At 35.3% G+C, this 23,558-nt stretch overlaps 2 protein-coding genes across 12 annotated transcripts; one reads left to right on the top strand and one right to left on the bottom strand.

Annotated features, from left to right (window-relative positions):
* Positions 1-567: 567 nt before the first annotated feature.
* LOC6585769 (ATP-binding cassette sub-family D member) lies at positions 568-18,628 on the bottom strand. 4 transcript variants are annotated; one of them, XM_015160679.3, is made up of 9 exons: positions 18,538-18,628; positions 9,384-10,041; positions 6,984-7,082; positions 6,772-6,911; positions 5,803-5,975; positions 4,784-5,658; positions 2,499-2,588; positions 2,321-2,446; positions 568-736 (listed from the first exon to the last, which is right to left on the bottom strand). In XM_015160679.3, exons 2-9 carry the CDS (start codon positions 9,968-9,970, stop codon positions 637-639), a joined length of 2,190 nt encoding a protein of 729 aa, XP_015016165.1. In that variant the 5' UTR covers positions 9,971-10,041; positions 18,538-18,628; the 3' UTR covers positions 568-636. The 4 variants fall into 4 exon arrangements, with proteins under 4 accessions (XP_015016165.1, XP_043863032.1, XP_043863031.1 ...); XM_044007097.1 differs by having other exon boundaries at positions 9,384-9,984; XM_044007096.1 differs by lacking the exon at positions 18,538-18,628 and adding an exon at positions 18,180-18,268.
* LOC26527395 (tetratricopeptide repeat protein 39B) lies at positions 18,440-23,193 on the top strand. Of its 8 annotated transcripts, XM_044007099.1 has the most exons (9): positions 18,577-18,664; positions 20,558-20,572; positions 20,656-20,696; positions 20,997-21,300; positions 21,363-21,520; positions 21,607-21,778; positions 21,838-22,652; positions 22,718-22,852; positions 22,917-23,193. In XM_044007099.1, exons 1-9 carry the CDS (start codon positions 18,653-18,655, stop codon positions 23,008-23,010), a joined length of 1,746 nt encoding a protein of 581 aa, XP_043863034.1. In that variant the 5' UTR covers positions 18,577-18,652; the 3' UTR covers positions 23,011-23,193. The 8 variants fall into 8 exon arrangements, with proteins under 8 accessions (XP_032588928.1, XP_043863034.1, XP_043863035.1 ...); XM_032733037.2 differs by lacking the exons at positions 18,577-18,664; positions 20,558-20,572 and adding an exon at positions 18,440-18,548 and having other exon boundaries at positions 20,573-20,696; positions 20,980-21,300; XM_044007100.1 differs by lacking the exon at positions 20,558-20,572 and having other exon boundaries at positions 18,578-18,664.
* Positions 23,194-23,558: the final 365 nt, after the last annotated feature.

The raw sequence follows: 23,558 nt of genomic DNA, 5'->3' as shown, positions 1-23,558 counted from the left end.
TCGAAAATACACAGAAACATCGATTTTTATACAAAGCAAATCGCAAGAGCTTATATATACTACAGTTTAAAAGCTAGAAGCTTCAAATTTAGATTATTGAATTACAGATCGTTGATCGATACTATCGATGACCCAAAAATAATTGTTGCGCCTCTTAGGAGCCGTGGAATATCTACAATTTTAAAGATATAAATTCAAATCTTAGCGACTGTAGCTGTATCTCTACTAGTATCTCTATTAATTTGCACAAAAAGTATAAATATATACCAATTGTGGGCGTGACAAATCGGAAAACGGACTGTGAATGAGTATTCTGTGTTCATATTCAACGTTCTGACTTGTTTTTTTATGAAAACGCAAAAAATATTAGATAAAAGTCTTGATTTATTTCTTTTTTATTATCAATTAATAGATAGACATGTATATAAAAGCCAATCCATCTTTTACACTACTCGTTAGTTAATGCTTTTAATTTATTTCCCTTAAAAAACTAAAGTGCAAGAATCATTTATAATACGTTTAATGTTTGAATAGTTAATTGATTAAAAAAAAAAAAATAACAAATTCTTTACAGATCTATAAACATATATATTTAGCCTTTATTCACAATATACTTATTAATACTCAATATAGATATTAATGAACGAATTTTTCCTTTTGCTTTTCATTAGTATCCATTTGCCTAAACTTCCAGCTTCCCAGGCCATCGAATTCCAGAATATGTGTATGAAATTTCCTGAGATATACAAATATAATATACTAGTTGTCCCGGCGAACTTCGTACCGCCTAACAGTCTCTATATATATATAACAAAGTAGAGTTTGTTACAAAACTTATAATTCGAGATCTGCTGCACCAATTTTCATGGTTTTTGATTTGTTGGATTTGTCTCTGCCCCGAATTGGAAACAGACATTGTATTTTGGAGTGTTCGCTAGAAAAGTAGGGAACGCAATGGCTCTGGTGGCGGGACCACTAATGGCAATGTCACTTTACCACTAAGGCAGCACAAACCGGGCGTTTCACCAGCAAACTTCAATGCGCCACAATGCTGGCAAACAACGTCCATTGGACCAATGCAAACTAAACGATTCAAGCTATAGTCAATGGTGCAATCATATCGAAACGCTTCTTGATTCAAATCAATCCTTGAACCATTTCTTATTACCATTTCACGGGCTGCCTCTCTTTGAGAAGCACGAATTAAGGCCCTTCTTTGCTGGGTACTAACGCGGAGCCTTTCTCGGGCGATTTCTCGATCTTCGTCAGATAATTGACTCGCGATATTCCGTTTCCTAATTGCATTATGGGTCCGCCGGGAAAGATTAGATCTTCTAGGACGCGGTATTTTTATTAATAGTAATACTGCCCTCGCACAAAACCATATAAAACAATCGAGAAATATAAATATAAATAATTTACACAAATTTATGTTTGAGACAAACAAATACCTGAACATTCGAGATATTTAGCTTTTGTACGCACGCGCACAATTATTATTTATAAAGTTTAAAAGTCCAAAAATATAAAAAGCCAAAAATACACTTTTTAATAATTAACTTTTTTTTTTTAATTTCGAATTTTGAATTTTTTATTTATTTTTGATTAGTCAGGTTTTAATCTTTTGATTTTTTTGTTCATTTTTGCAGATTTTTTATTTGAAATATTTATAAACTTTAAAAGTCCAAAAATATAAAAAGCCAAAAATACACTTTTTAATAATTAACTTATTTTTTTTTTTAATTTCGAATTTTGAATTTTTTATTTATTTTTTGAACAGTCAGGTCTTTTGATTTTTTTGAATTTTTGCAGATTTTTGATTTGAAATATTTTTCTTTTTGATTTGGAAAAAAAAATTTTTTTTTGTTTATTAATTTTTTTTTTTTGAATAGTCTTTTTTATTTTTTTTTTTGTTGAATATTTTTTTTTTTTTTTTTTTTTGAATAGTCTTTTTTTTTTTTTTTTTGTTGAATAGTCAGGTCTGCTCGAGGCTGTGCCGTAGACTGACTGACTACATTTGTTTATTTACTTCTATACAGGACCGAAACTGTCACTGTTATCAAGGCTACTGAGTATAAATGGAAATTTGAATCTTTAGGGAAAAAACCGCGTTTTTCAAGTATTCGTCTTTTTTTTTCATTATTTTAAAGATCTACTGATCCGCCTCGTGGCGGAGACAAATCCAACAAATCAAAAACCATGAAAATTGGTCCAGCAGATCTCGAGTTATAAGTGCTAAGACACTTTTACACAACTCTCTTTTATATATATAGATGTATAGTGTATGGCAAGGTAATTATATTTATAAATTTCGGCTTACCATAGGGTTGGTCTATGGGTGATTGTCAAAAGCGTAATGCCCATGCTCTTAGCAACTTCATATATTGAGCTTTCCACGTCTATTGAAACCGCACTAGTGCATTCGTCAAGAAGAGCATACCGTGGCCTTTAAAGATATTCGATTACTCAAATATAATACCTATTTATTTATTTAATACTTGTGATAAAATAGACGAGCGACAGCCATTCGTTGTTTTTCACCTCCGGAGAGAATGTCTTTCCAATCACGCACCACATCGAAACTGTCACTACAAGTATAAAAGTTGTATCAGTATTATTATAAAAGAATTTTCTGCATTTCGTTTAAATTACTAATTAAATAATGATTATATTTTAATAATGATAGCATTTCTAAACTTGCGCATGCCAATAGTGGTCTAGTCGAGACTGCTCGACTGGAAGATACCCTGAACCCTGCAAGCTCATATTCTAGTCATTCTGGACTTCTTTTATGCACACATACAAATACCTGCATCCACACGCACCTATAAATACACGCTCCGCTAACTGCCGCAGCGATTGTACTTGGGCCGCAGTGTGGGCAATAAAATCAGAATTTATTTCTTGAATAATTTCTCTTATAGTAGGACTATCTTTCAGAACTGACACTATCAGAACGTACAGTGGCTTATTTCGTGCAGCGGTACAGTAAAATTTTAAAGCCGGATTCCCGCTAATCTAAAATTTAAATGGGGTTTTATTTATCAGTCAATCATTATGTATTAAGGCACTTCATTATTTTTTTGTTTTAACCAATAACATTTAAAATTAAACAAACTAAAATAACTGGCTTTTCCATTTCACAGCTTATTTCGTGCTTGAGGTCATTTTTATTGGATATTGACCTTTTCCGAATGTCCACGCTCAATTTTGCCCACAAATTTTTAGGTTTAGGTATGACCACTGGGTTAGGGAATGACCACATTTGGACAGTTCCAGATCAACCAGGACTGGACAATACCCGATAATTGTTTTTAGTCATTAGCCTGATAAAATCGGGATCGCCCTTCTAGTCCAAGTTTTTCGGCACTTTGGAGAGAATTCTCCTTTAAAAAGGTACATATATTTGTTCATATTACCATCTATGGAAACTAAGTTCCCAACTCCCGAGGACGCCACGACACTGTCACCGCCATAGCTCATAGCTAGTTAGTTTTAGGTTCTGATCTTGGAGCTCGGTATTTGATGGGCGCCAAACATATCGCATCCAATCCGACTCATATATATGCACCCATATATGGCGCCCTCGGGAGTTGGAAACTTAGTTTCCATAAATGGATTACCATTCATATTAAACAAAATAAGATGTGAACTAATCTGTTAGCCACTGTACATGTTAAATTATGTGTATATTCCAAAGCACAAGTCTCGAGTACTTGAAAATCGTTTTTGGAAAAGGGAGCGTGGTATGCAAAATCTGTAAATTACAAAATCATTGTATTTATCACATGAATATATACACTAAAAATGTGAAGAATCCAGATCTAATAGTGTTTAAATTACGCTAAAAAACGAAAAAAATTGATCGATTATTTTGAATGAGCCTGATGTCAGAGTGGCCGCGATAAGCGATGCGATAATATGGAGCGAATATAAGCGAGAAAGCTCTACATGCAGATTTACATGTAATCGCTTAAAACATGTCAGAGTGCAAGCGAAGCGAGAAGAGACCCAAAGCGAGAAGTTAAGCGAGTTGCGAGAAAGCATTCCTGAATCGCTTTCTCGCTTAATCGCATGATAAAGTGTGTTTTCCTTACGTGCTGAGCTTAAATTACCGTTGGTTAGTAGGTAAAATATATTCTTTTTGGCAATTCAAGCAATATTTCTCTCCTTCACTCTGACATGCCATCGCTTTGCAGATCGCTGCGATAATTATCGCTCATAGCATCGTATCGCTTATCGCGGCCACTCTGACATCACCCTAAAAAATAAATCAGATGAGTTATAAAAAAAATATGATAAACTCGTACTGCGTATGGTATACAGGAGTATGCATGACGGACGGATGGACAGACTCAGACTATATTGACATAGCTCGTCGCCCTGATCAAGAATATACTTTATGGGGTCTACAATGATTCCTTCCGTCTGTTACATACTTTTCACAAAAGCATTATACCGATTTCCCATTTTCAATGAGTTCAGGGTATGAAAATCGAAGTACTATAAATTGACGTATGTGACACGAGCTTAAAATATTTGGCTTGCGGCAGACGGGTAGGTAGACAAATGATGTCAATCGGCTGATCAATAAATTTATGAAGGCAGACTTCATAAATTTTTGCCCACTTAAACGAAAATATTATAGTCCAAACTGCATTTTTTCAATGTGTTCAGGGTGTACAAATCGTTTGGAAAAAACATTTGTATGAATCGTTTGGAGAAAACATTTGTATGAATTTGAGAAAAGATAAACATGTTTTATGTACATATAAGTACTTACCGTTGTGCAATATGCTCTAGGCAGACCAACTTTAAAATGCTCATCAACTCATTTTCAGTAATACCCTTTCGTTTCATATCTTCACGAGTATCTGGATATATGATTTGATCACAAAGGCTGCCAATTGACATATATGGTCTTTGGGGTATATAAAACATGCAGGGTTTATTTTCCACAGGGCGGGGAATGTGCAGCTCGCCGGCATAGATAGGCCACAGACCACTTAATATGCGAAACAAGCTGGACTTGCCACAGCCATTTGGACCAGTTATCAATAAATGAAAACCCGGTTCAATGCAAAGGGTCAAACTGGGAACAACAATATCACAGTTGGGTGTTACGACCGGCACGGCTCGAAGGCTGATGGACATGTTGCTGGGATCATCGATATATATTATACGTCCCTTTGCAATGGGTTTGCCGTCACGAAACTCAATGATGCCATTTATTTCCTCATTCTCAATTACCGAGGCTTTGCTGTAAATGCCTTGAGCGGTCTCTTCGAAAACGTCTAGCATCCCAGCTACTCGATAGGTATAGCCGGCCAATGCTACAATTTCCTTGTAAGAGGACATTAAACGCTCTATGGCATCGGCTGCCGAAATCAGTAGATTTCTGGACGTTGTCAGGTATTGGGTTCGCTCACTAACACTCGACTCAGTTCTTTCGATGGTCTTATTATTGGATGACGATGTCGTTGTGGATACAGCTGCTCCTGTTAATATTGGCAGAGAAACCATCACCATGCCTGTGCCGGACCATACATATTTCATAAAGAATTGCTCTAGCATTATAAACCAAAGTTTTTGACTAAATATATTATTCATTTGATTAACAAGGCGATTATACGCTTGCCTCAATTGCTGTAGCTCCACCTGATTGTTAAATAATAAAAGTATTTATAAGTATTTATAATAATAATAATGTATTCAGTCTATTTATAAATATTCAATTAGATGACCAATCATCTTTACAACAACATATATATTAGTATATATTCAAGATATTTTTTTACTTACTTTATGTCCGCTATAGAATGCGATTTCTTCCGCATTTGTAATTATGCGTGAATGAATATGCCTTAGATAACCATACCGATTTGCTTCCTCCGATACCAGCTGGCCAAACTTAGGGGATACAACGCGCAAAATATGAGCGGTAAGTGCAATAACACTGACTGACAGCGCAGGCCCTTTAAATATGTACATCAATAAACAAAGTTAGTTTGAAACAAATAAGAAGGCTCTAGTCGAGACTGCTAGACTCGGAGATACCCCGAACCCTTAAAGCTGATATTCTAGTCATTCTGCATTTCTTTTATGCTCACATATATACACATTCTTCCACACGTACGTATAAGCACGCTCTCTGCTAACTGCGCAGTAAGCAGCGACTGCGCTTGGGCTGCGCTGCAGTGTGGGCAATATTATGAGAATTTACTTTTTGAATAATTTCTCTTTTAGTAAGACTATCTTCATGAAACTTTCAGAACGTGATCATAATGTAATGTAATCTGTGTACATTGTAAAGCACAAATCTCTAGTACTTGAAAATCGTGTTTTACAAATAGTTAGCGAAGTGTAAATTACAAAATCATCGTATATATCAAATGTATATTCGCAGTAAATCTGAATCTCCAGGTCTAATAGTGTTCAAATTATACTGAAAAAAAAAAAAAAAAGAAATTTATCGATTATCTTCGACCAAAAAAATTAGATAAACGTGTACTGCGTATGGTATACACGAGTCTACATGCAAAATTCCACCTCTCTAGCTCTTATAACTTCTGAAGCTTGGCGTTCATACGGACGGACAGACGGACAGGGCTATATCGACTCCGCTCGTCGCAGTGATCAAGAATATATACTTTATGGGTTCTGCGATGATTCCTTCTTCCTGTTACATACTTTTATCAAAACCATTATACCCTGATTTCCCATTTTCAATGGGTTCAGGGTATAAAAAAGAGCAATGAGATAAACACTTGCCTGATAAGATATTAGCTTTCATCTTTCTGGAGGAGCGCATTAAAGCCAAGCCAATCAACATTAGATCGAAGCAAGGTTTGGTCAAACTGCCATATAAATGTGCTACAGAGCTGGCAAATACTGAAATATCCTCCGTAAGTCTACAAAGATTTAAAAAAAAAAAAAACTATGTACAATATTCATTATACAAATGACATGTATGTATATATTACCTGTGATCGGCATTTTCGATGCGTCCATCTAGATTTGATACTCGATAGTAGTTTTGATTCTTGAAGTACAAACGATACGAATGACGCACCAATCGAGTTCTGTTCAAAGGTGTATATATCATTTTTTATATACCTACATACAGATGGACAGGAAAGTGTTTCACACAGGGAAAACATTTTAATTTTTTGCTTAGAAGCGAAATAAAACCAAAACCATTATACCCGGATTTCCCATTGAAAATGGGTTCAGGGTATAACAATAAGAATATGTATTTTCAAATTTTTTAAATTTAAATAGGTAAATTAAACTATAAACTATATTAGTAAATAAATAAAAAAATAACAATATGTTTCCATTAACAATTAAAAAGAAGTGTTTACACAATAGTGTTTTAACTAGTTTGTAGTTAAAACTAATACTTTTTGTGGCCACAAAGAATAAAACTGAGCTGAAAAACCATTGTTTTGGAGGAATGGCAAAATAACCCAGTGTCAGACAGATATGTAAGAAACCTGTTCCAATCGATAAATAGACGATTGGGAGCAGTCATAGATGCCAACGGTGGCCCAAAAAAGTATTAGTTTTAAATACAAACTAGTTTCTGCTACTTTTTTGTTTTTTATACCCTGCACCCATGGAAAATGGGAAATCAGAGTATAATAGTTTTGTTAAATGTATGCAACAGGCAGAAGGAGACATGGCAGACCCCATAAAGTATATATAATCTTGATCAGGGCGACGAGCTGAGTCGAGTTAACCCTGTTCGTCTGTCTGTCTGTCCGTCTATCCGTATGTTTGAACGCGTCTATTTCAGAAGTTATAAGAGCTAGACACTTGATTTAAAATGACCATATATATAGCGCGGATGTCGAGCTTACCTTTAAAATTCGTTAAATCATCCCGTTATGTTTATATCGAATAAAAACCTTCAAGTTCAAGTCAAATGCCAGTATAGCTAATTGTGAATGATTTTTCATTTTTTTTTTTTTCAATTTGTCAAATATTCAATAGAATATAAAGATCATATGCTGAAAGTTACATTAAATTCCGTTAAGTCAATCGACGTTAAAAAATAATAAAATTTACGGCCAATTAACAAACCCACGTGCAGCAGCTAGCACATTCTTAGAATCACATAAACAGTTAGTTTGGTTTAATTTTGCTAGATAGCGCTGCAGCAGTGAATCTATTTCAGTTTTGCCAACGCAGTTTCAACAAGTAAGAAGGCTCCAGTCGAGACTGCTCGACTAGGAGATACCCTGAACCCTCTAAGCACTTCTGCACTTCTTTTATGCACACATACATACACATTCTTCCACACGTACGTATAAGCACGCTCTCTGCTAACTGCGCAGTAAGCAGCGACCATACTAAATGTGCATTTTTATTAGTTTGGTTCAGCGTAGTATCTAGTGGAGCACTCTCGACTAGAGTTTTCATGTTGTTTTTTTCTTTTGTTAATGGAAACATATTGTTATTTTTTTTACTTACTAATATAGTTTATAGTTTAATTTACCCATTTACTTATAACAAAAATTATAATATGCATATTCTTACTGTTTTTATTTCGCTTCAAAGCAAAAAATTAAAATTTTTTGCCTGTGTGTAAACACTTTCTTGCCAAACTGGTTGTATTTGCATATATATGTACATATATTAATTAAAGCTATCTTTGGCTTTCGAATATCTTTAAGCGATAACAGATATCCGTACGACAGGAAAAAAGAGTAAAAACTATCCTGATGCACACACATTATAATTTATGAAAATAAAACAGGATAGTGAACATTCATATAAATTGGCTATTATCATGGAGGCATAAAAGTTTATCTGAATATTATTTAAAATGTTCTCTTACAATACAAACCATTATTAAAGTTTGTCTTTAAGTTCAGTTCAGAGTTCTCTAGATCTTTAAATAAATATTATGCATTGTTAGTTATGCATTTTTAGTTAGTTTTAGTTATCATTTTGGATGGATATCACTGCTTATCAATACCTAATACCGAGGACCATGGATCAATACTATATTATGAAATGTCGACCGTTTTTTCACTAGCATATTAATAATATGTATACCAAACTTACATCAGGCTTGCTCGAAAGAATATCAAAATATTCTGAATGAGTTCTCCCAGTAATACAAGCAAAGTCATAACGATTTCACAATAGATGCAAGAACATGCTTAAGGACTCCGAAAAATTTGTTACTTACAAATACAATCTTGCAAAATACTGCACATGTTAATAATAACTGCACATGTAATTGACGATGTTAAAAACGCTATCTAGAGAGGTATTCTTATATTCTCAGGATCAATGTTTCTTCAAAATTGCGCGTAAATGCGAGCAGAATTTTTGTTTGCCTTAGTATTATAGACATATATAAAAGTACTTACCGAAATGCTAATGATAGCTTACTCTCCAGAAATCGTATCATTGAATTGATAAATGTCGCAGGTATTGCAATGCCAAACCATTTTAGTAAAACGAGTGCGAACTGTTTGACATCTTTGCGGACGATAAACTTTACGATTGCTCCTTCTAATGCTGCCACATATATGCTAAGGAATGTCCGGGAGATGAGACACAATGTATGAACAGTTAGAAGCCCAGTCTCATAGCATAATTTTTGCGGTATCATTATCCTAACCAGCATGCCGAGTTGCTTCAGAAACTCCTTGTTTAAGCCCGGTTCAAGCAATTGCTTATTTTTCTGTTTCAATTGCTTTTCGACCAGCAGTTTCTCTGCCTCGGCGAGCTTAAATTCTTCGTCCATTCCATATATCTCTGCCGGTGTAAGTGCACCCGCATTTTCATTTTTGTGTTTAATGCATGGGGCATTTCGGATATATGGTACAGTTACCTTAACGGTTAATGCAAATAGGGCAGTACCCACTAGGGCATAACTGAATGCCTGCTTTGGCAGTCTAGATTGCTCATATTTTTCCGTTAAACGGCCAACATATTTTGAAAACACTGTCATATCTATATGTAAATCTAGTCGTAGAATAGACAGGTATATATGTTTATGTTTAAAAAATTAAAAATTTGTCACTGAAATTATACAAACTAGCATTTTAGTACATTGCAAAAGTGAATAAGTATATTGATTTACAAATGATCCCGATCTATCCATTAGGGGCTTAGCCAATCGGAAAACGCGTTTTCCAGTATGCCAATGATCACATTAATTGAATGGCTAGAAAGTTTTAATTGGGATATGTACAGTGCCGCTAACTTGAATAGTTTTAACGTTTTTATACCTTTAACCCATTGAAAATAAATCAGGGTATAATGTTTTTTTTTAAATGTATGTAACAGGCAGAAGGAGGCGTAGACCCCACAAAGCATATACAATATATTCTTGATCAGGGCAACGAACTGAGTCGATTTAGTCCTGTCCGTTTGTCTGTCCGTATGTCTGCACGCGTCGATTTCTGAAGATATAGGAGCTAGAGACTTCAATTTTTTTCAAATGTCCATATATATAACGCGGATATCGAGTTTATCACCAAATTTTATATGTAATCATACAGTTTGTCAAGAAACACTTTAGACACTACAAAAATAATATAATTTTTTACTTTACATGCAAATATAAAAGCCATTTATTCAAAAAACGATATTTTATACTCATTCACGAAAGTGAAATGAGTATATTGGTTTTGTGCAATGTCCGTCCGTCTGTCCGTATGAGCGCAGTCTATTTCGGCGCTATTGAAGCCAACTGATCCGCCCACTAGGGGCGTGGCAAATCGGAAAATGCATTTTCCGATATACCATAAATCATGTTAGTTGAAGAGCTAGAAAGCTGAAATTTGGTATGAAGGTCCGCGTCGACCACCCAAGATCATGAGCTATGGCGGATATATCTCCGCCTCTTGGGGGCGTGGTAAATCGGATAAAACTGTATCTCCTAAAGTTGTAAGTCTAGAATGTTGAAATTTTGCACGTGAGCTGATGTTTCGATTTGATGGGTGAAATAATTTTATATATACGCCTACTAGAGTCGTGGCAAATCGGACCTGGCAAATCGGACCTGACAAGCCGCAAAAGTTTATATCTACTACAGTTTAAGAAAGTTTAAGAAATTTTATATATTTACGCGGGTTGACCACCCAAGTCCAACGATTTATAGTAGATGTATGTCCGCCCATAGGGGGCGTCGCAAGCCGCAAAAGTTTATATCTACTACAGTTTAAGAGCTAGAAGCTTCAAATCTAGATAGTTGAGTTACTGGTAGCGTCCTCTATCAATGCCTTAAAAATAATGATAACTCTTTTTTAGGGGCGTGGCATATCGAAAAATACCCTGTAATTTTCACATTTTTTGAGCGTAAGAATTCAAATTTTGCATTTAGGTTACCGGTTGCAAGTTCTAAGAACTGGTCAAAAATGGGGAGTCTTGTCATAACTGATTAATTTTTGTATAAAACAAAATTTATTTCATTAAAATATGAGTATTCTTTAATGAGATATAATACTTTTAATTCTCAAAAATTCTAACCTATTAAAGTGAGCGGCACTGTACATGTATAATTTCATGTCTTTAGCTCTCATATCTACTGAGATCTCGGAGCTCATACGAAGAGACGAACGGACAGACGCACATGCCCATATTGACTTAGCTCGCCGCCTTGATATGCACTCTGTACGGGGTCTGCTATATAGCGTTTTCCACAAATTCTGCTATATTTTGAGCACTATTAGTACTAGAGAATATATATTCGGGTTGAAAGCTCAAAATCAATAATTTATGACGTATGTATATATATATACATATACCAATTAGTGGCATAGCAACTAGGAAAATCGGCCGTGAATGAGTATTCTTTTTGTCGGTAAAGCCTGACTGCAAGTTTACTTATTTTCTTTACAATATTTGTAATTATCTTGTTTAGCATTTTTTTAAATTCTATATGTACATACAATTAATTTAAAGAGCACAATTTTGGGAACGCTGAAAATATTTTAAGTCGCGTCTTTTATATAAGCAAAAATATCGTATTCATTTTCAATTAATTGTTTTACGTGGAATCAAAGGTCACCGCCTATATATTCTTCCAGAACGAACCTTGTACAGGGAACTAGTCAAGCATTCACTTATATATTCGATCTATATCTGCTAATACGATTACCTTCGCGATGTCGATTGATTCGCAATCTCAATAAAACTGAGACATTGAATTGTACTTGGCGACTGTTTTATGATGGGTCTCACTTCAGTTCGATTCACTAACAACTGATTCCCAAGAGATTATTCACGCTTACTCTCATTTTTGTTTTTTATACCCTGAACTCATCGAAAATGGGAAATCAGGGTATAATGGTTTTGTGAACAGTATGTAGCAGAAAATATAAGAGCTAGAGAGCTGAAATTTGGCATGCATACTCGTGTATACCATAGGCAGTACAGGTTTATCTAATTTTTTCGATAACTCATCCGATAACTTTTTCATCGAGAATAATCGAAAAATCGACTTTGTTTTTCCAGCCTAATTTGAGCACTCTTTATATGTACTTTATAGAATTTCGATTTTTTTTATAATTCACCCTTATATACATCAAATACTAGAGACTTGTGCTTTGCCAAATGTATGCATATTGATGTTATAATCACTATTTGAAGTTTCATGAAGATAGTCCATCCACAAGAAATGTTATAAAACAATTAGGTCCCCATAGTAAGCCCACGCTGCAGCCAATACGAATTTGTGCGTGCGTGTGTATACCTGCGAGTGTGTTTGTGCGTGGGTCTGCCTGTGTCTGTCAGTGTGTAAGTGTGTGTGTATTTCTTGTGTAGGCAAAAAAAAAACAAAAAAAAATTGTTTAAATATGAGTTGCTCAAAGGGTTCAGGGGATCTCGTAATCGAACAGTCTCGACTAGAGCTTTCTCACTGGTGTTATTCATACAAGTATGAAAATTATCAAATAAGCCAATTCGATACGTTTTAAGAAACCGTAATCTTAAGTTAACCCAATCAATGAGGCTGATAGCGAACTTATATTAGATTATATATAGTATCTTGATCACACTGTTTTTTATACCCTAAACCCATTGAAAAGTGGAAATCAGGGTATAATGTTTTAGTTAAAAGTATGTAACAGGCAGAAGGAATCATCGCAGACCCCATAAGGTATATATATTCTTGATCAGGGCGATGAGCTGAGTTGATAAAGCCCTGTTCGTCTTTCCGTATGAACGCCTAGATCTCAGAAGTTATAAGAGCTTGAGAGCTGAAATTTTGCTTGTAGAGTCGTGTATACCATACGCAGTACCAGTTTATCATATTTTCGCCCACAATTTGTAAAAAATGTACTTCAAGTACTAGAGACGTGTGCTTTGGAATGTTCACACAATTTAATCATATAGTCACGCTTTGAAAGTTTCAGTAAGATTGTCCGTCGAGATAAGAAATTATTTAACTAATAAATTCTCATAATATTGCCCACACTGCAGTACATCCCAAGCGCAGTCACTGCTTATTGCGCAGATAGCATAGCGTGTTCTTATACGTACGTGTGGAGTGCAGAATGATTAGAATATGAGCTTGGAGGGTTCAGGGTATCTCGTAGTCGAGCAGTCTCGACTAGATCCTTCTTACTAGTTTTTTTTTAATTCGCCCCAATCTTGTAAAGAAAATATATTTAGTTGCCAGACCACGTGTTTATGAGTGTGTCTGTGCGTGTGCATGTGTCTCGCATCAAGATATCTCGACTAGAACACTAGTACTTGTTTTTGGGCGATAAAAATAGCCACAGTGGAATACGGTTATAACGACGCTCGTTATACCCGGAGGACGATTAAACCAAAAGGAGCAAACAACAAATCAAAACAAAATTTAATAAATTTATCTCATTTCACTCTACTCGAGAGTGCTCGACTAGATTCTGCCCTGAACCAACCTAATAAAACACATTTTGTAGGGTTCAAAGAGACTGAGGTAACCATAAATTGCCTCAAATATCTTAGCGCTAATATACATACATACAAATTTATTTATGTATTCATTAGATAGATTTAAACAATGTCTTTTATTGTCACACTCAACTGATTAGCCATGTTAATTAACAAAAGTGAAAAAAGTTAATTAACGAACAAGTGAATCAGTGCGTGATAGGCGAGTGAGTTTCATTGGAGCGAGCTCAAGGCGTCATAGCGTAAGGTCTTCAATAATCAGCGAGAATAGATTCACTTCTGCAGGCGCTGCAGCTAGCAAATCTAACCTAAACTAAGTTTTGAGAACTCAAGCACAACAATCGCTATGTGATTCTATGAATATGCTAGAATAAGTTTGAATCTATGCGTGCACACGTATAGGAAAACAAAACAAAACCCGAAACTCTATAAAGTACTGTGAATCAATGTTTAAAATTTGGCGACCCTAGCTTTAAAGATGTGGCAGATATAAATTTGATTGGTTTTCGATAAGGGTTTTAATCGATAGCAAAATGACGGGGCAAGTTATCGATTTTTAAGGCAAAGCTCGATATGCGCGTGGTATACGCGGACCTAGGATATTGATAAATATGCCGCGTCCTAGAAGATCTAATCTTTCCCGGCGGACCCATAATGCAATAAGGCATCGGAATATAGCGAGTCCATTATCTGACGAAGAATGAGAAATCGCCCGAGAAAGGCGCCGCTTTAGTACACAGCCTTAATTCGTGCTTCTCAAAGAGAGGCAGCCCGTGAAACGGCAATAAGCAATGGTTCAAGGATTTATTTGAATCGAGCAGCGTTTCGATATGATTGCACCATTGACTATAGCTTGAATCGTTTAGTTTGCATTGGTCCAATGGACGTTGTTTGCCAGCATTGTGGCGCATTGAAGTTTGCTGGTGAAACGCCCGGTTTGTCTTGCCTTAGTGGTAAAGTGACATTGTCATTAGTGGTCCCGCCACCAGAGCCATTGCGTTCCCTGCATTATGGCGAAACACTAGAATCACGACATTTTCTAGCGAACACTCAAAAATACAATGCCTGTTTCCAAATGACTTCAACTGTCTGTAAATATGAGAGTTGCATTGTTGAACTAATTATCCAACTGAATTTTTGAACTCCTTGGATGTGCCTGGTTTACCACCACACAATTTACAACTGAAGGTTGGCTTGGTAGTTATCATGCTTAGAAATTTAAACTAACCAAAACTGTGCAATGGAATGCGTTTGGTGATAAGAAAACTGATGATCAATGTGATTCACGCGTCGATACTCAAAGGAAAATTTAAAGATGTAGGAAGGTCTTATTCCTAGGATTCCGATGATCCCAACAGATATGCCCTTTGAGTTTAAACGAATTCAATTCCCGATTCGTCTTGCCTTCGCCATGATGATCCACAAATCATAGGGCCAATCTTTGGCTATTTGTGGCCTCAATCTAAAAAATGCGTGTTTTTCTCATGGTCAATTGTACGTGGCATGCTCACGTGTTGGCAAACCATCCGCATTATTTGTTCTTGCACCTGACCAAAAAACGAAGAATGTCGTTTACCACAAGGTGCTTGAATGAAAATCAGATTAATAAATTAATCAGAGTGTATCCCAACCTGAACAACATAGCTTTCAACAATTTTTACCTAGAAATAATGGATAGGGCAATACAACGTTTGCCGGGCCAGCTAGTAATTAATAAATTGAATATATTGAAAATCATTTCTAATACTTTTATTCATGTAAAATTACTAATTATTAAAAAAAATAAATTAAATTAAAACAAGTTAGAAAGCTATCGTCGAGACTGCTCGACTACGAGATCCCCTGAACCCTTGGAGCAATAGCTATTTATTTTACGCGTCTTTCAGCTTACACAAGAAAATCGCACACACACACGCACGCACACACAGGCATACATACACACACACACGCATACACATACACATACACACACGCATACACACAAACGCATACACACACACACATACACACACACATACACACACACACACACACACAAGCACTCACGCATAAACACGCATGGGCTGCAGTGTGCGCTTACTATGAGAACTCCATTGCTTAATAACTTTTTTTGTGATCTTCATGAAACTTTAAGATTATGATTATAACATGGGTATGCATGTATTTGCCAAAGCACAAGTCTCTAGTATTTGAAATACGTCTTTTACAAATGTGAGGGTGAGGGGGTGAATATAGGGGTGGAGGGTAAATTTTAACAAAAACCGAAATTGTATAAATTGCATATAAGCATACATTAAAAATTTGGAGACTCTAGCAATAAAGGTGTAGGATATATAATTTTATAACTGGTTTTCGATAAGGTTTTTTATCGATAAAAAAGATCGGGATGAGTTATCGATTTTTAATGATAAACTCGATATCCGCGCTGTAATTACGAACATTTAAAAAAAATTGAAGTCTCTAGCTCTTATATCTTCGGAAATCGAGAATATATATACTTTGTGGGGTCTGCCACGCCTCCTTCTTCCTGTTACATACATTTCAACAAAACCATTATACCCTGATTTCCCATTGAAAATGGGTTCAGGGAATAAAAATGTATGGTGGAAAAAATGTCTCATTCGACACGTCACCTTCGACCCTGAAAACTAAAAAACAATTATGAAGGCTCCAGTCGAGACTGCTCGACTAGGAGATACCCTGAACCCTCCAAGCTGATATTCCAATCATTCTGGACTTCTTTTCTGCACACATACATACACATGCACCTATAAGCACGCGCCCTGCTAACTGCACAGTAAGCAGCGGCTGCGCTTGGGCTGCGCTGCAATGTGAGCAATATTACAAAAATATTCTAGTCGAATAATTTCTTTTGTAGACAGACTATCTTAATGAAACTTTCAGAGCATGATCAAATAGTTAAAATGTGTGTACATTCCAAAGCCCAAGTCTCTAGTAGTTGAAATACGTTTTTTACAAATTAGGGGCGAACGGGGCGTGGTATCCAAAATCTGTAAATTACAAAATCTTTGTATCCATTAACTTTATATACAACGCAAATTTGAAGTCTCCAGGTCTAAGAGTGTTCAAATTTGGCAGAAAAAACAATGTCGATTTTTCTATTATTTTCGATAAAAAAGTTATTGGATGAGTTATCGAAAAGATAAGATAAACTTGTACTGCCTATGGTATACACGAGTATGCATGCCAAATTTCAGCTCTCTAGCTCTTATATCTTCTGAGATCCTTTTGCTCATACGGACGGACGGACGGACAGACGGACAGGGCTATATCGGACTCAGCTCGTCGTCCAAATCAAGAATATATATACTTTATGTGGTCTGCCACGCCTTCTTCTGTCTGTTGCATACATTTAACAAAACTATTATACCCTGATTTCCCATTGAAAATGAAAATATTGATATATCGATAGTTTTAAAGTTACATCGATATGATATTTTAAAATATTCCACAGCACTAGTCTAAGTGTGTATGAGCACTAAGCAAACAATTAGTGGTATGGGGACCATCCAAGAAATCGAATTTTCGTCACGCTAACCGGATGGCCACTATAAGGGGAGCCGTTATAGCCGGATTCCACTATATACACATTCATGATTCATCAGCGGAAATCGCTAGACAATTGAGGACGATGCACATGCTCACACATATATTTTATATATGTACATATGTATGCATAAACATACAAGTACACAAGAATGTATATGTATTTAAATATTGAAAGTTAACGATCTCGCTCTGAGCGGCAAGCTTTGTTTTGTTTAGAATCTGTTTCGGTCAGACGCATTGCAATGACTCATTCCTGTGAAGCTCTCAAAAAACAGTCACGTAAAGACTGATACGATTTTCGGTCACACAAAGACTCTCAGCAAAAGACTGTTTGACTAAAAAACTCAACAGAAATGCTCTTTGCCTTCGTGTGCATGTAAATACTTGCATACATACATACATAAAAGAACGCAACAATCGCGTGTGATTACCAAAAACACACAAAAGATTGTTTGCTTCATTTAACTCAAGCTAACGATCAGTGACTGACGAGCCAAACGAAAACAGAAATAACAGTCTCGTTCAGAGCGTGAGCGCGTGAGTCGCGACAAAATCAGTTTCTGTCTGAGTCTTTCTGATTGTGTCAGTGAAAGACACTTATTTGCAGACAAAGAAAAAGTGTCAACTGTTATTTGCGAGCTATGGTATAAATACATATGTATGGATGTACATTCATGGAAAAAACTTATTCATGTAGGACGTACATATGTATTACGATGTTACAAATTTTTTTGGACAGGCGACAAGCGTGATGCGAAGCTTATAGCATTCAGCTTTTTATCATGCTCGAACAGCTGATTGTCAGAAACACATATGCTTGCTGTATCTTTTCTTGATTGCTTAGTTTGCACTTTGTTTTCACATTTTCTCTATGCACAATAATTCGTATTTCTCGATTACAAAATTTTGATCGCGAAAAGCTTCTAAAACAACGTTAAAGCGAAACACTCGCAACACACTGTAGAACTACAATTAAAAACAGATTAACATTAATAAACCAGTTGTCAAATAGGCCATTGTTTGAATCAGAACACATTTAACCAAATCACCAATAATAATTACAATAAAAAAAAGTATAATAGTTATCACAAATTATTTATAAAAGTCTGCCATGCATAGCAGCGGAACAAAACACAACCGAACAGCACGAGAGCTTAAAGCTTAATGTTGTACATATATGTATACTTATGTAATTATTGCGGACCAGCTTAGTTTTCATTTTTCCATTGCTACTATAATAAAAAAAAAAAAAGAAAAATTCATTCCTACATACATACACATATATCTGCATATATGACATTCATGCATATTTATATGTATAGTAATGCATTTATTTTTTTTAAGCATATATGGTCATATGTATGTTTACACAAACATATATTTTTTACCAATTAAACGTAATACATTTGTATATACATATGTATGTATATGTATATATATATATATACAGGCATATATATGTACATAATATGTATATAAATTTATATACGTATATACATATGTATGTATGTCAGCGGACTTGCAATATACAAAAAATATATTGGTACTATACAATAAAAAGCTATTGGTGAAAAGGTTAATTCGCTTGCAGTGAATATATCAAAGTCCAAAGTTGAAACAAAAGTGTACATATATATATATGTACATACATATGTACATACACATCGTCGCATTTCCGCGAAATGATCGTATGTAGATTTTTTGCGGAATGAAATTTTAATGCAGACAGAAAACGTTTGTCTCACACTTGCAAAAAATAACAGCTGAATTCTTTCTAGTATCGGAAAATAAAAATTAATTTCAATTTAAGCCTATGTATACTAACATACAATAAAAAAAATTAAAAAAAAAACCTTCTGTAAAATTACATACGACCGTTTCGCTGGAATGCGACGATATGTTTATTATCATTAACATATGTAAGCATAAATGTGGAATAAACAAGTAAGAAGGCTCTAGTCGAGACTGCTCGACTAGGAGATACCCTGAACCCTCTAAGCTGATATTCTAATCATTCTGCACTTCTTTTATGCACATATACATACACATGCGCTTGGGCTGCGCTGCAGTGTGGGCAATATTATGAGAATTTATTTGTTGAATAATTTCTTTTGTAGACATACGATCTTAATGAAACTTTCAGAGTGTAATCATATGATGAATATGTGTGTACATTCCAAAGCAGTTTCTAGTACTTGAAATGCGTTGGGGGTCTAACTGAAAATACATATGCGAAAATACATTGGCAATAGACTTTTTATACCCTGAACCCATTGAAAATGGAAAATCAGGGTATAATGGTTTTGAGAAAAGTATGTAACAGGCAGAAGGAATCATCGCAGACCCCATAAAGTATATACGATATAGCCCTGTCCATCCGTCTGTATGAACAATCGATCTCAGAAGATATAAGAGCTAGAGAGCTGAAATTTGGCATGTATACTGGTGTATGCCATAGACAGTACAAGTTAATCTTATTTTTTCGATAACTCATCCGATAACTACTTTATCGAGAATGATCGAAAAATAGACTTTGTTTTTTCAACCTATTTTCAACACTTTTAGTCCTGCTAACTTCAAATTGGCGTTGTATATAAAGTTAATGGATACAACGATTTTGTAATTTACAGATTTTGGATACCACGCCCCCTTCGCCCACAATTTGTAAAAAACGTATTTCAAGTACTAGCGACTTGTGCTTTAAAATGTACACAAATTTTAGCCATACGATTACGCTCTAAAAGTTTCAAAAATATAGTCCATCTAAAAAATAAACTATTCAACAAATAAATTCTCATAATATTGCCCACACTGCAGCGCAGCCCAAGCGCTGTCGCTGCTAACTGCGCAATCAGCAGAGCGCGTGATATACGTGCGTGTGTATGCATGTGTGCATAAAAGAAGTGGAGAATACATAAGTAGAATATCAGCTTGGAGGGTTCAGGATATCTCCCAGTCGAGCACTCTCGACTGGAGCCTTCTTACTTGTTTAATACTGCATAACAGTTAATACTCAAGAAACGTATATTGACTTTTATTTTAATTTGATAATTAAACGAGAAACATTAATGTTAGCGACTAGCTTTCATTTTTGCAGGTATATTGCGCATTCCCTACGTGTTTTGTATTTTATACAAATAAACTTTTTTTGAAAATCAAATTAAAATTGTTGTCCATTAGCTTACAAAGTCAAAGACATGGATAACTCCGATTCATCCGAGGTAAGAAAACAGTTTGTATAACAACTATGGTTTGCCCTACTAGGGAATATACACAAAAAAAAAAAAAAAAATTTAGCTCTGCGCATGTCTGCGATGTCATGGTATTTATTGTAATATGTGTAAAATTTATATACCACGATCGTTCAAATAAAACACCAAAATTGAATTGAATTGGCTGTTCATCCACCATCCTATGTGATCTAACAATATTTATTATTTTACGTATGTATGTGTGTATATGTGCAATAAATAGATAATATAGATAGTAATGCAATTAATGCAGGAATTTTTTGACGCAAGATCGGAGCAATTCGACACAACACCATTAGAAATGGACCTCACAACATCTCTCAAGGAGGGAAAACTAGCCATCAACTATTTCTTTGATAACAGATTTGAGGAGGCTCGGAAACTATTAAAACCTTTTACTGGATTGAGTCTATATCATTCATTGGGCACTGCAGTGTTTGCATTTCTTGAGGCAATGCTTACTTTTGAGCACGTTGACGAAGCATCTGCCGAACTTAAAAGGTGTATAGACCTCTGCCAACGTTTGCGAAGAAAAAACACTTTAGCGGAAGCAATCAGCAATACTTTCAAAAAAGTATAATCCATACAATTGAATATCTTAGAAATATAATTTTATAAAATTTGGATCATTTGTAGAGAAATTTCAACAGTCTCACAGATCTGGAATGCCACGCAGAGCTCTGTATGGCCGAAGTGTTGCTGATGAGCGCGTTGCTCACTTTTATCGAGGACGAAAATCTCAGTGGACTCATCCGTGGCAGTTTACAAGTCCGTCAATGCTATAATTGTTTTAGGTATTATTACGAACGACTATGAAAAAGAATGAATGATATAAAAAGAGAGAGCTACCGAGAATATAGATAAAAGCATTGTTTTTCAGATTCTGTGGACAAATAATGAAACACCGCACATGGGAATCGAGTCCAACGAGCGTAAAAATTCATTTTCGAAGCGGAGTACATCTGGGAATTGGTACTTTTAACCTGATGATATCTATGCTGCCTGTTCGCGTTATTAAAGTACTGCAATTCATTGGGTTCTCTACTAATAGGGTAAGCACCACATAACGACAGAGTCCTTACCAGCATTTATTTTAAGTGACCCTGTTTAGAAGGATGGGTTAAATGATCTACGCACAGGATATCAAGAAAACGGATTACGGCAAATATTATGTGCACTATCATTGTTGGGCTATTATCTAATGGTTATACCCATGCTCAGCGCTAAACATTCCACGAATGATCTCAATTTATGTGATGAGATACTGACTAGCCAGTTGGCAAAATATCCGAATGGTGTTTGGATGTTGTTCTTTAAGGGGAGATTTGAATTAATCCAAGGCCATTTAGATGCCGCTGAGTCGTGGTATGTGCGGTCATGGAAATCTCAGGATGCCTGGCCCCAATTTCACTATTTGAGCTTTTGGGAACTGTTATGGATCAATTGTATACAGCAGAAGTGGAGTGATGCTCAATTTTATGCTAGTCAATTACTCGAGAAGAGTAAGTGGTCACGATCTATATATACCTATCAGTTAGCTGCCATCAAATTAATGTTAAACCCAAAATCGGACGAAGACAAAAGCGAAATTAAAAAGTTAATGTTGGAGGTTCCAGCGTACAGGCAAAAAATCGCTGGGAAATCTTTGCCAATGGAGAAATTTATGGCTGGCCGGTCTATCCGATATAATAGCCAGAATAATAGACTCGTCTTGCCCCTGATTGAGTTGATGTACCTATGGAATATCTTTAAATTTATTGGAAAAAATTACCAAATGGCTGATAGTCTTCTACAAATCATAAATGGGGAGCTCGCTATGTTTGACAAACCATCTACTGATTTATATTACGCTGATAATCGTGCACTATGCCTTCTGCTACGAGGATCGTGCTATGTCCAAATGGGTGAATCTGTATTAGCTTTACAGTAAGTATCTCTCAATCCCCATAAATGTACATTATATGAAAACAATGTTGAAATCTGTCATACAGGGATTTCACTGAATGCATTCATCAAAATGGAATTGTCGAAGATCACTTTATAATCCCATATGCCTACGTAGAATGTGCTCTTTGTCACGCAGCTAATGATCCAGCTCTGGCAATATCCATTCTGCAGGACACTAAGTACGAATAGATATATTACTATTAAATTACTATGAAGTACTTATTTTACATATTTTTATTTAAGAAAGAAGTTCTCGAAATATGCATTGGAATCGAGGCTGCATTTCAGGATTCATATGGCTCTCATGGAATTAAATGGAAATAGTCACAAATTGTAGCATATATAAGTGTGTGTCGTCGCCCTTGGACTTCGGGGTATAAGAATGGGATAATGGTATTTATCTGTGTATATTCGTTAAGCTATAAGCTCCGATATATCAAATACGGAAAGGGGTGGGCTTAGAATATCAAAAAATGCTAAATAAAATAATTCTCACATTAATCTTTATGCAAAACTTGAAGATTCTGAGTATTCAATGTATTCTTTTATAACTTCTTTTCGATAAGGTTTTATTCGATACCATTATCGATTTTTATAAATAAAATCGATCTGGGCGTGCTGTGCAGAGCCAGTAACCAAACCAAATTGGCAGAGTACTAACACTTAGAGCTGTAAAACTATCGATGGTTGCAACATTCAATAGTTTCGATGGTTTTACAACAATTATTCAATAGCATCGATAGTACTATCGAAAATATTTTCAAGTTCAAAAACAAAAAAAAAATGCATATTTAAAAATAAAAATAAAAATTTTAATAAACAATAATGAGATCCTTCATGGACTATAACAAAAAAAAGTTTAGATAAAATTAAAATTATATGCAT

The sequence above is a fragment of the Drosophila mojavensis genome, unplaced genomic scaffold, assembly GCF_018153725.1.
Source record: "Drosophila mojavensis isolate 15081-1352.22 unplaced genomic scaffold, ASM1815372v1 contig_151, whole genome shotgun sequence".
NCBI classification, from domain to species: Eukaryota; Metazoa; Arthropoda; class Insecta; order Diptera; family Drosophilidae; genus Drosophila; species Drosophila mojavensis.
This window is presented reverse-complemented; position numbering and strand designations above follow the sequence as displayed.